The 13,873-nt window shown below is 40.8% G+C and overlaps 1 protein-coding gene across 1 annotated transcript in view; it reads left to right on the top strand.

The window, feature by feature from the left end:
* Positions 1-13,873, top strand: part of LOC126092789 (uncharacterized) — a 133,369-nt gene that overhangs the window by 103,928 nt on the left and 15,568 nt on the right. The window contains exon 2 of the mRNA XM_049908517.1: positions 12,260-12,374. Within this exon, the coding sequence (XP_049764474.1) occupies positions 12,260-12,374 (115 nt within the window). The remainder of the gene's footprint in view (positions 1-12,259; positions 12,375-13,873) is intronic.

Consider the following 13,873-nt stretch of genomic DNA (forward strand, 5'->3'; position numbering starts at 1 on the left):
AAATGACGAAATGATCGAAGCCTCTGAAACGTTGGAATGTGCATTTACGATCATAAATGCGAGCACCAGCAAGACGACAAAATGAATCCAAGGTGTCCGTAAGCCTCGGTATGTCCTCGATATGTGGTACTGAAACCATGACGTCGTCGGTGTATGCACGGACCGAAAAAAGTTCCTCCAATATAATCTAGCCACGTAACTGCATGGCGATGCGGCGAAGTAAGGGCTCTAAGAACAAGACAAAAAGGGACATGGATAAGGGGCTTCCCTAGGGGAAGGGGTAAAGCCCGTCTGATCGATATCCGGAGGCGGGGGGGGGGGGTTAAGTTGACATTTCACGATCACCGAGATAATGATACCGATAAAAAGCGACACTTAGTCTGCTGTCTTTAGTATTGATTTTCCATAAATCTTGCTTCCATTATCAATTACTATGTCAGGACTGCTTTCTCGTGTCCATCTTCAAAAATAGTTCAAATGGTTCTGAGCACTATGCGACTTAACTTCAGAGGTCATCAGTCGCCTAGAACTTAGAACTAATTAAACCTAGCTAACCTAAGGACATCACACACATCCATGCAGGATTCGAACCTGCGACCGTAGTGGTCACGCGGTTCCAGACTGAAGCGCCTTTAACCGCACGGCCACACAGGCCGGCTGTCCATCTTCATCAAAGCCAAATCCAGAAGCAGATCGAGAACATTCTTTCACATTCTTCTGTGTATTATTCTTATCACCAATGTGGATGCATGAGCTGGTAAGCTGATTGTGCGTCAGACCTGCATCATACTAGAGTAGCATTTGTCTCACACACGCAAGTACTTCAGTCGTGCGTAGTAGGTGGAATATTGTGGAACGCTTGGCTGCTTGCTTCCGTTGTGCCATAACCAGAGCCAGGTTTGTGTGGATGTTCAACTTTAAACCGGTCCGAACTTAAGCTCCAGAGCTTCGAAGATTGTGACTGATTCCAGTGACGGATAACCAATCTTGTGATCAAAGCACCTGTAACTTTTCGCCCATTTAACCGCATTCATTATGTTTATTCTTTGTGGTCAGTCTTTGCGACATACGATCATCACCTACACTACCTGTGGATAAAACAGGTCTTCGAAAGCAAGTGTCATATATTCCAAACTGACACAGTATTGTCCAAATCAGCAAGGAAATTTCCTGTAGTCACACAAAGAGCTAGACTCTATAAGTAGGGCGGCATGTGATTTGCACGGATCATGACATCCTACTCTGTAAAGCACACTCTCTTTCAAATACACCTGTCGCTGTTCGGATTGCGTTACATGCGCTGGTCACACGCTCCTGTTACGTCCACACTTTGTCGATGGACTGGATGGGCATACAGCAATGACTTTAAGTGCCTCCACAGCCAGAAATCCGGCACATTCGTCTCCGGTGAATGATGGGGACATGATACCGGACCTACTCGGCGAGGATATCGCCTAAAAAAATGGTTCAAATGGTTCTGAGCACTATGGGACTTAACATCTGTGGTCATCAGTCCCCTAGAACTTAAAACTACTTAAACCTAACTAACTTAAGGACATCACACACATCCATGCCCGAGGCAGGATTTGAACCTGCGACCGTAGCAGTCGCGCGGTTCCGGACTGAGCGCCTGAACCGCTAGACCACCGCGGCCGGCATCGCCTAAAAAAACGATACGGTATGGTGCCCCGTTGTACACAGTTCTGCAATAGGACTGGTAATCGGTAATACAAAACACTTGTTAACCTGTTTGGCTCAATGATCTGTCACCTGCAACTGCTGCACATTAACTGATTCTGAAGCAATCATGTCGCCTCAATGTCGCGTTTTCACTAAAAATGGCATCAGACATCGCGACGGTACTGCAGTAACTTACTGTGCCACGACATGAGAATGCCGCCTTACTTGTAAATAGAACGGAGGCTGTGAACTGGGGATGTTTAAAGATCCATATGTCAACAGGTTCTTCTTTCCGAACATTTCATTATTTTTCTTCTTTCAGTTTTCAATAATACTACATCCTGCAACAATATTTGAAACTTTTTAAAACAGCATGCATCAGTTAACGGCTAAATAGTGAGAAAAATCCCGATGGTATATGATTACAGGCTGAGTCAACTTACGAGCTATCTGCTAAGTCGGTCAAGATATCTGTCTGCAGAAGACTCTTTTACAGATTTTCTTTGTGCTGAAACATCCAAATGAGTGAACATAAAAGTTGTTCCACAGACCTACAACAGACGGACTTCGTCAGTAACGTCGTATTACCATGTGAATCTGCCCGGCGATTTGTCCTGAAAACTGGTTTGATCTACGCTTCTTTTACAATCGCTTGGTACAGTCAGTTGCTCCAGCTACCTAGTGTCTCCAGTGACCTATAATAAACTGGTAACTGAAGGGGTGCAACTTCTTTGAGTGACCTCTGTAGAATGGCTCAACTTCTCATCCGGCCTTGATGAGTTTCCTCTGGCTAGGGATTTCAGTTTATTTCCTATATCCTGAATATTTGTCTCAAAACTAACTCTTCAATGTGTGTGCAATGAATGAAAGTAGTATCCGAATTACGATCTGTTGTGATTTTCGGAGAATCGAATCCAGCAATATGGTCTTCCCTTACCATCTAGCGTTTCTGTGCCAGTATAGCCAACGAAGTGACTGATAGATAATTCCGATTATTTAAGTGGATTTGCAATGAAATAATTCATCTTCAGTGGAGTACAACTTGCAGTAGTCTCAGAATGAGCTCGTTGATTTCCACCAAACTGCCAGTACGAGCAACGTATACCGTTTTTGCTGGTTCATATGAAACTTTCCACAAGTCCACAGTGCATACACGGTAATCGAGAATGCACGTTGCTAAATTTTAACTCCATGTCATGTGTGTGCACGTTTCTGCAAACAGCATTAAACATACGTACAAAGCAAATAGGTCAGTTAAATGTCTCATCCGGAATTCTTCCACCTACCGCCATCGTAGAAAAGGTCTTCATCTTGTGTGTATCCAAACAGATCGCCTTATGTCCAATGTCAAGTTTTTTGTTTTGTTTTTTGTTTATGACCGAATTATGTCCAGAAGTTATGGAATCGTTTGCAACGTAAATGTAAAACTGCAATAGCAAAACGAACATTCAAATTAAATAAACAGTTTTCTCTGAATGTACGAACCAACTTGCCTTATTACCGAAAGTGAATGGGTTCAATCCACAAGAAGGTCAGATGCATGTGAGAAGATTGCTAAGAATAAGTAAATAAAAAACACAGATATTGTATCATCATCACTATTCCCTGACAGTATCAGTAGATTATTTTCCACTATTTACGACCATATGTGGTGGGAGATAGTAGTGAAATATTCCGTAGTAAGAACGTTCGTACTGGTTGTGATTCTCGGCTTTGCATTATCATTAACGTAAAGTATTTCGTAATGTGTTATAGTGCTTTATAGGTTCATTAAAATATGTCACATATGTTTTTAGGCGTTGGAAGTCAGGACCTTGCAACATGTGTGGCTGACCTACATCGTTGTCGGCTCTATGTGATGATCCCCCTCCCTTTCATAGCATTTTCTCACCAACACCCAAACCTTGAGATGTCAAACACTTAGATCAGTAGCAGACGTTGTGCGTCGATAGAGTATCAACCTGCTATTCTCGAGAAAAGGGAAATAAATGATGTTCATTGTACCTCTACTCCACGTTCTCTATTCTTTCCTTGGTTCCTTGGTTCCTGGAGTGTAGGAACGGGATATGGTGGCCAGTCCTCGAGCTGCGATCACTGCTCACTTTGCAGCCACACCTTAAAAAAAGAAAAAAAAGGAAGTTGGCAGTGCTTGACATCGACGAAACTAAAGTCCCAGTTGGAACATCACTGATAACATTTTTTTATACGTGATACAGTTACATGGTTAATTGGGAGAACATTTTCCTGACATGTAAACGGTCTTTTCGGAGTTTGTAGCAATGTTTTTTGGCAGTCTGCTTTCGCTTCGTTAGTTGATAGTAGTAGCAAACCTACAGAGTACATTTGTATAAACAGGTGTGTTCTTCTCTATACAAATGAATGTTACAGGTTTGCTACTTTCAACCAACGAAGCGAAAGCAAACGGCATCAATAACATTGCTACAAACTCCGAAGCGTCCTTTTATATGTCAGGAATATCTCCTCCCTTATAACAATGTTGACTGTAAACTGTTTTCGAACTCGGGAAGTTTACGACGACGAGCTAACGCTTTACCTACTTACCTACCGGAGCTCTCAGTGATCTTTCATCACCTATAGGTTTGCCCTATACTCCACTGTGCTGGCGTTACTTTTAATTATCATTTATGCATGTTCTACTGTGTGACAGTACCCAGAAAAAACTAAATCGGTGTTTTGGTTTATATTCTATTGACACACAACGTTTGGTACCGATTTGAGTGTGTGATATGTGGAGGGTTGTGTGTAAGTATAAGAAATAACAACACATTCTTCCTACTTTGTGATGCACTAGATAAATAGAAACGAAAATTTGCTTTTGACGTCTCGTCGACGTTCGAATCGGTCAAAGGTGTACCATTAAATGGATCATAAACTGTTCAGGTGAACCATTCCGGTACCTGCTTGAAGTGGACTGAGGAAATGAATAAAATTCGTGTGAGAACGTTGAATGAGGATCTCAGCAGCTCGACATGTATGAAACTCCAGTGCGTTAACCATTTCTCCAACACGGCCTTCTCTTCTTTCTCGGCCATAACTCAAAGAATACATTGTATCTCATTAAGACATCAGATGTGGGCTGCTAGGCACTGCTAGGCATTAGATACATTGGACGCACCGGTTTCCTTTCCCTCTTGGTGTCGTTAATCTATCGACATTCCTGTTAGTCCTCCCATATACATCTCTCAAATCGTCTTTAATCAGCTGGGCGGTGGTGGTGGTGGTGGAGGGGGGGGGGGATGGGCAGAGTACGTATAGTATGGAGTAATATGAAGGAGGCATAAGTAGGACAGCCAACAGACACACACACACACACACACACACACACACACACACACACACACACACACACACACTCACACACACACATGCACATAGAGCCTTTATTTTGTTGCAGTTTTATTTTCGTTATTATTACTATATTATTAGGCTTTGGATTACTGAGCCATACTGCAAACTACTTGGTGCAAATGTCAACTCCGATATGTGGAGAAGGCATAGTATAAATAATGAGAACAATGATTTGAAATTAATTTGCTGTTTCATATATGTTCAATACTTAGAGCTAAGGAATCTTCATGTATCAAATGAAGTCAGAAAACAAGAAGTAGTATTCAAGAAAGAATAAAAGGCAAACACACAGTGATTAAGAAGAGTATACACTTACAAATAAAAAATCATATTTCACATGAACATAGTATTATTTCGTGTAAACCAAATAAGGGCTTTCATGAATGACAGCTCAGGCTGGCTGCCGCATTATAAAATCAAATTCATTCAATATTTCGGCGATCCAGCTGTTCCCCATCTTTATCAGAAAGCTGCTGTTGTGTCCTATTGAAAATTGATGCCAATGTTGCAGGTCTTCGTAATACACAGCCCTCTGAGGACACTTTCGATACTCATAACTCCGGGAAAGGCTAAAATTCCAAACAGGAACTTTATTTATCCTCCTCGGCTTTGAGCTTGAGTTTTGCGAATGACAATTTTGTATTGGTTTCAATGAAATGTTCTGGGACCGAATAAGATTGAAATACCAAATTTAAAAAAAAAATATCTTGTGAATCATAAAGGTATTAGGACAAGCACACTCTCATATGCTACATCACTCATCAAACTCGTTTTCCATCCTATTAATGACAAATTTTCAGATTATCTTTAGAGATTTCATTTGTAATCTAACAACTGAAGTATATAAGCAGTTTTACATAAGTCCCGCAAAATGTTACTTAATTATTATGCCATAAAATACTATCATAAAATTGTTCTCTCCAGTGCCTTCAGAAAGTACGTGTCACATTGTTATGTAAATTTTATTAATTGCTGCATTAAACTTGAAATTGACACAGATACATGACAATGTTTTGTAACAAAGTTATCAAAGCTCTGTAAGCAAGACTCGAAACATTTTAACAGTCTCTCACTTTCTCGACTATAGAAATCTGCTCCTTGGCCACGGATCCATCGTAGATCAGCGGTGTAAATGACTTCATCGTCTGAAAATCTGTGATTGTTATGAATCAGTTCCTCGATACCTTCACATTGTCGTCTATGGTAGACGTACAGTTCGATGGTGTCCACTGGCGATCAGCATGACCCTCATCTGAGCGGCTTGGGCCAAACTGTTGGCAAAATTTCACTGTTGCTGAACGCGATATTGAATGTGGTCCATACAGCGTCAAAATTCACGCTTAATCCGTGTGTCAGGCGTTATGCCCACAGTGATCGTTCTGTCCCATGTAATTTAAACTGAAGAACTGTGTCTGGAGGACAGACAGAGCACGTACGGTCTTCTGACAACGCGTCACACTTGTTGCACAAGCGTGGGCCGACATGTGGCACTTACTTTTCCAAGTCCGTATGTATATGGTCGTTTATAGTGTTTCCTCTATTTGGTATCTGTCTCTCTCTCTCTCTTTCCGTCCGAACAGGCCAAGAAGGCCCAACGGTACAGACCGGCCGTCGTGTCATCCTAACCTCACAGGCGTCACTGGATGCGGACATGGTGGGTTATGTGGTCAGCAAACACCGGGAGGTCATATGTCAGTTTACAAGACCGGAACCGCTACTTCTCAAACAATTAGCTCTTCAGTTTGCCTCACAAGGGCTGAGTGAAAACCCCACTTCTGAAAAGGGCTCGGCAGACCGCATGGTGGCCCATCCAAGAGCTAGCCCAGCCCGACAGCGCTTGACTTCGGTGACCTGACGGGAATCGGTGTTATTACTGCGGCAGGGGAAATGATATGGAACTGCAAAAAATTACCTTCTTTCTCTTTCTCTGAAACGAAAACGTATTTTGCGTTTAGTGCACTACACAAATGTGATTCGAAGAACATCATTACGCCGGAGGTCAAAGCTCTCCAGTATGCAGATGATTTATGCTTTTTTTCTACACTTAAGGGCCTAATCCCTGTGCCTGACGTAAGACAGGCATAGCACTCAGAATCAACGTTTACAAGTTTTGTTCAACATCTCAGGTAGATGCACTGTATGAAACATCCTTACTGTTCCATTGGCTTAGGCTTTGGTGTTCTGGTGCGCTTCCTCATTGGAAACGCGTAATCTTTGTCATCATATTCCGCCTTCTCTTCTTCGCTCTCTTCTACGTCTAGTATTCTCTGCTGAGAATGTGCCGAATGGAGACTTAGCGCTACACCTATAAAAAGCATCGCTGTGTTGTTTTGAGGAAATAAAAGATCTCTTTCTCTATAGCGCAGTGTATAGTAACATTTTGAAGCGTTTTCTATAGTCAAACTAGTCCAAAAGTACAGAAATTACCTATATTTCTTAAAACCATGCTAACGCTGGGATAAACATGTTTCTTGAGTCAGGCTACTTTGAGCTTGCAGAAACAAAAGTACGTGATGAACAGAAAGCACGTGGAGTGAAGTACAAGCCACAATCGAGGACAGCGAATTTACTTACTTTCTGAGCTAGAAGAAAATAAAATTAGTATGTAGCGTAAACGCATCAGAAGGAGTGGGGAGGATATTTGAAGATCCCTATGATATAACAAAACATGAGCACTTGTAGGAATGGGAACCATCAATTTCACAGGCTTTTGCACTAATAAGTTTTGATGTGTTTCCAAGTACTTGTAGGTAAACACATAGTTATCTGGGTCTCCTATTTTCTTGTGTGTTCTGACACTGGCAGAAATGGATATCCCTGACATCTACCAAATTTAAGTGGTTAGGATGAACTAATGGTTCATACGAATGAGTACCAAGATACTTTTCAGCTTCCTGCCCGTCTGAAATTCTCGAAGACAGGAGAACCTTCTAGTAACTGGCTGGATCGAAGTGCCGCATTGACTTTACGGCCAGTTTCCGCACCCACAGCTGGAAATCGGAGAATGGTAGAATGACGTTCATCACACGTCCATAACCATTGGAATTCTTCGCCAGATTTTCGACTATGTCTTCTAAACCAATCGCACATGATGTGGGGGCCATAGCAATGGGATTCTCATGCCTTTTCGTTTATTTCTCAATGCTACTCGCAAAATTTCAAGTACCTGAATATTCATCTTACTGTTAAATTTTATTTTGAATAGAGTGGAACACACTTTTTGAGTTAGAGACTACTGCAGGTTCTGGAGCCTCACATAAATACCTAATGTCTAAACCTCTCGAATTGCTGCCGCTTCTGCAGTAAAATATGAACATCGTGGTGGCAGACGAAGTTCTTAGGAATACTTCAGCTGTGGGAGAAGTAATACGCATCTTTCTGATGAAGTCTCTCGAAATTAAAAGCAATCAATATAAAAGTGAACAATGTGTCTCACTAAAGTTTAAAGTAGGGAATGAAACTGGAACTCATTGTGCCAAAGCAATTTTTCATCTTACTGTAAATAGTGAATACCGAAGAAAATGTTACAGTGTGCACACCGTCAAGTTCCAGCAGCAGGTCTCACTGCATTAATGCTGTTTCTTTTCGTGGTTACATAGTGGGCTATGAGAACTATAGAAAATTTCATAGTCAGACTGTTAAGTCACTGGCAGTCATACAGTCATTTAACGTATAAATGGCTCTTCCTGACAGTAGGCATATTATTTGGTCCTTAAGTGTTGAAAAAAGCCACAAATCATCTGCATACTGAAAAGGTTTAACCTCTGGTGTAATTATCTACATCTACATCTACATTTATACTCCGCAAGCCACCCAACGGTGTGTGGCGGAGGGTACATTAGGTGCCACTGTCATTACCTCCCTTTGCTGTTCCAGTCGCGTATGGTTCGCGGCAAGAACGACTGCCGTAAAGCCTCCGTGCGCGCTCGAATCGCTCTAATTTTACATTCGTGATCTCCTCGGGAGGTGTAAGTAGGGGTAAGCAATATATTCGATACCTCATCCACAAACGCGCCCTCTCGAAACCTGGACAGCAAGCTAAACCGCGATGCAGAGCGCCTCTCTTGCAGAGTCTTCCACTTGAGTTTACTATATATCTCCGTAACGCTGTCACGCTTACCAAACAACCCTGTGACGAAACGCGCCGCTCTTCTTTGGATCTTCTCTATCTCCTCTGGCAACCCGACCTGGTACGGATCCCACTGATGAGCAATACTCAAGTATAGGTCGAACGAGTGTTTTGTAAGCCACCTCCTTTGTTGAAGGACTACATTTTCTAAGGACTCTCCCAATAAATCTCAACCTGGTACCCGCCTTACCAACAATTAATTTTATATGATCATTCCACTTCAGATCGTTCCGCACACACACTCCCAGATATTTTACCGAAGTAACTGCTACCAGTGTTTGTTCCCCTATCATATAATCATACAATAAAGGATCTTTTTTTCTATGTATTCGCAATACATTACATTTGTCTATGTTAAGGGTCAGTTGCCACTCCATGCACCAAGTGCCTATTCGCTGCAGATCTTCCTGCATTTCTGCAACTTCTCTGTATTCTACAGCATCATCCGCGAAAAGCCGCATGGAACTTCCGACACTATCTACTAGGACATTTATACATATTGTGAAAAGCAATGGTCCCATAACACTCCCCTGTGGCACGCCAGAGGTTACTTTAACGTCTGTAGACGTCTCTCCATTGAGAAAAACATGCTGTGTTCTGTTTGCTAAAAACTCTTCAATCCAGCCAAACAGCTGGTCTGATATTCCGTAGGCTCTTACTTTCTTTATCAGGCGACAGTGCGGAACTGTATCGAACGCCTTCCGGAAGTCATGGAAAATGGCATCTACCTGCGAGCCTGTCTCTAATATTTTCTGTGTCTCATGGACAAATAAAGCGAACTGGGTATCACACGATCGCTGTTTCCGGAATCCATGTTGATTCCTACAGAGTAGATTCTAGGTTTCCAGAAACGGCATGATACGCGTGCAAAAAAGATGATCTAAATTTCTACAACAGATCGACGTCAGAGAAATAGGTCTTTAGTTTTGCTCATCTGCTCGATGACCCTTGTTGAAGACTGGGACTACCTGTGCCCTTTCCCAATCATTTGGAACCTTCCGTTCCTCTAGAGACTTGCGGTACACGGCTGTTAGAAGGGGGGCAAGTTCTTTCGCGTACTCTGTGTAGAATCGAATTGGTATCCCGTCAGGTCTAGTGGACTTTCCTCTGTTGAGTGATTATGTTCTTCATATCTCGTGTGTATATTAAAGCCAGAATAGTGCGCTGATCTGAGCGTTTAGAGAGTCCTGTTGAGTTTGCATGGATAATTTTTTTTTTAAATTCTTACACGCATGGTACTGCGCTTTGGAAAGATTTGAAAACAAAACAAAATAAGTCTTTCAAGAGCTCTTTTAATAAACGCCGACAAGCCGACAACGGGATGGATATGTAGAAAAGTCGTGAAGGGACTATTTGTCACGAGAGGGAGCACAGGACAGTGAACATAATCCATTCCAAGGACTGAATTCGTAGAGGACTTCCGTATTTAATTTATCTCTTTCATCTGAGACGCGAATCTTAGGAAATGATCATATGCGATGACTGCTGGGTGGAATTTATCCAGTTAAGAGGTTTTCACAATTTTTAAAACATGTTAGTTTGAGCATTTATCTCCCAGTTGCACGGGTAATCTTCCACAGATGAGATGTTACCCATCTTATGTTCTAATCGACGTTCGGCAATCTCTGGTGAGTATTCCGTATTACAGCGACCACGGAGTTGGTAACATGTAGCTAAGTGAAATGTTGCTTTTGATACTAGAAATCTGTTGCATTTAATACTCTGAAGAATCTGTGGTAAGATACTTACACCGAGCCGGTCTCTGGTAAACTTACTTCAGCAACTGTATTCTCACTTTTTGAAAGAGTTCCAGTTTGCGTTATTGATGTTCCAGTGACTTTTAGGAAAAAATTGCAAGTCTCTTGTTGTCGCTTCCATCGTCCAAGTACCAAGAAATGTTACCTGAGCCTGGTTTTTTATGCAATACCGACCGAGTACAAATATTCACTTTTGGTGGCAAGAATTACGTGAGCCAGTATAGTGGCGAAGAGACTCCAGGATAGGACAGCCGTCGTTGAGGACTATGTGGCGACTGTCTTCCGTTACATTAGGTGAGCTCTGTCCTGGGTCTCTTGTATACAAACTTCCCTAAATAGAAGTGTGAGCGATGAAATTCCCGCAGAGCACCAGCGGTTGCCCAAGTTGGAGCAACAGTACTTTCAACTCTTACTTCACCTATCTCACTTCTCGGGTATTAAAAACCAGCTTACTGGGTGGATAATACAAAACGTAATTTAATTCGTGCTACCGATATCTGCAGTCCTGGGGTAGGGGAACTAATGTGTATATCCGAGAGAGTAAGTTCCTTCCGCAGCAGGACAGCGGCACCCCCTTTAGAGTCGAGTCCGGTTGACCTGATAACAAAGAACCTTCTACAGGTGAAATACCTATCTAGTTTGGATCAAGTTTCGGAAATCCAAGCAGCACACACATTTTTTTATATGGAGTTCTTGTAGCGGGCTCTGTCTGGTGTCTTCGACTGACCGAACATGCCACTGAAGGACCATGAAAGCAATGATTGGATATAATGGCTAGAGTTAAAATTCTTACGCCTATCGTGTTTAATTCTGCTCCGATAAGGAAATATACCTCACTTGTTAATTTGATATTCCAGATATTATCTCGGAGTTAACTGCAGCTTGCATTCGTTGTGCACGTTCTGAACACTGACACTGTGTTACGGCTTGGTAACATAGAATTCCCTTTCGCCTAGGATAAAAGAAGCAGGAGATATTGTGTGAGCCTCCATTGTGCCTCATAGCTCCCCATTGAACTTGAAGCATTGATCGAAGCATATAATTCATTTTTTCTCAACGTTTTGAAAAAATACGTCTATTAACGCATATTTTACAGTTTCAAGAGGTTATTCCGACAAACTGAGCCAAGGGACAAACTCTTGTCGGAGACAGTACAAAAAAAAAAAAAAAAAAAAAACTCAACTTTCTGATTGCTATGTAGTCCACGTTTGAGACGGCTTCATCGTTGTCTTAATGTGTAGGCACTGGTTTACGCGTATAGTGATTTTGTTTTGGCTTCTCAGGTGCTACGCAGCATATTGTGCTGTTCGTGTCTTCCCTGCAGGAAGAAATCGAAGAAAGCGAAGAAAACGAAGACAGCAACACCTTATGTGGAGCGCTACACAAGTAGGAAAGAGTGGAAGAAAGACCTTGATGCTGGAATAATGGATCTGAACATGGTGAGCAACTCCAAGACGTATCAAAAACGGCACAGCGAAGTTAAAGCATTACTGAAATTAGTAACAATGCTTATTCTTGTAGCAAAATCTGTTATTTTAATTTCTCAGTTTTTTTTCAATATTCCTACTATTTGTTTTGGTTTTCTGGTTCATATTAAATCTTAAATTATACCTTACAAACATATACAAAGGTTTGTTGTCTACTTCGAATTCTGGAGAACTGTTGTTAGACTTTATTTGATATCTTTACGTACTCAACGGTAATATAAATTCGACGAGATGGCTTCAATTATCACATTGAATTTCCAAATACAGTTCTTTATTTTATGCACTTCAAAGATTATAATTGTTGTATCATGTTATGTTCATCTGAACACACAAAGAGACGCTCTCCTTTATTGCTTGTGGTTCACTCTCCAAATCTCTTTGCCCTCGACCACCCACGATCGCTTCCTATTAAGAGGTTCAAATCTCACCTTAAGATAATATTACGTGTTTATGAAGCAACTATATGTTCATAGCTAATAAACATATATTTAAATAAGAAACGTAGTATTATATAGTCGAAATATTTGTCTTATAACAGGACAAATACTAACAATTAAATAAATCAGTATAAATAAAATAATGGATGTGTTATTAATAATTGCAAACCATATAGTGTCTGTTCGCTTTCATTATTCATTTCTGCAGCAGTATTCTCGTAAACATACGTTTTAATCGGAATTCGTTCACTTTGTTTGCATTAGAACTATCCTTGCGTTTATTAATAGGGAAATTTGACTGGAAGCATTGGCACTTACGAATACTTGCTTGTTTTGCCATTTGATAACACTGCTACATTATTCGATGGAGAAGTACTGGCTTTGTGGCATCAAAGCGGAGGTTCTGGAACTATAAAAATACAAGAACAATTGCCAATGGAACTTAGATGTTATCAAAATACTGGAAACCATTTAGGCCATTGAAAGACATTCTGTAATGGTAGATCAAGTATATTTGCTTGGGGAGGTAGCTAAACGAAACAATTGCCCTATAATAATAGGGAGAAATATTATGGGTGTGAACCATTATAGAAAAAAGATATAGTAACTTTAGAGCAAGTATACAATTTCAGAAACAATTACACCGTGCGATGAATCTGAATTATAATATGTGGCTAAATTTATTCCATGTAATAATTTATGATGACACCTAATTTTTGTTATTAACATGGTATTACACTAATTAATTTAATTTACCAGATGATTTAGGGTGGTATTATTAGCATAATTTTATATTTTCGTTTCCAAGTTTAAAGTTTATATTTGTATACAAAATTTACTGTGTAACTTAGAGTTCACATCTATGCATAAACATGTACTGCTGTAATTACTAAGCAAAATATCAACATAGACGTTATACACACCTTGGGCCACAGATAGTCAATTATGGTTATGGAAAATGAGTCTCTTGACGGGTTTCATTTTTCTTCATGGGCTAATATTTTTATATCAGTA

Source organism: Schistocerca cancellata, chromosome 7 (assembly GCF_023864275.1).
Source record: "Schistocerca cancellata isolate TAMUIC-IGC-003103 chromosome 7, iqSchCanc2.1, whole genome shotgun sequence".
Lineage (NCBI taxonomy): Eukaryota > Metazoa > Arthropoda > Insecta > Orthoptera > Acrididae > Schistocerca > Schistocerca cancellata.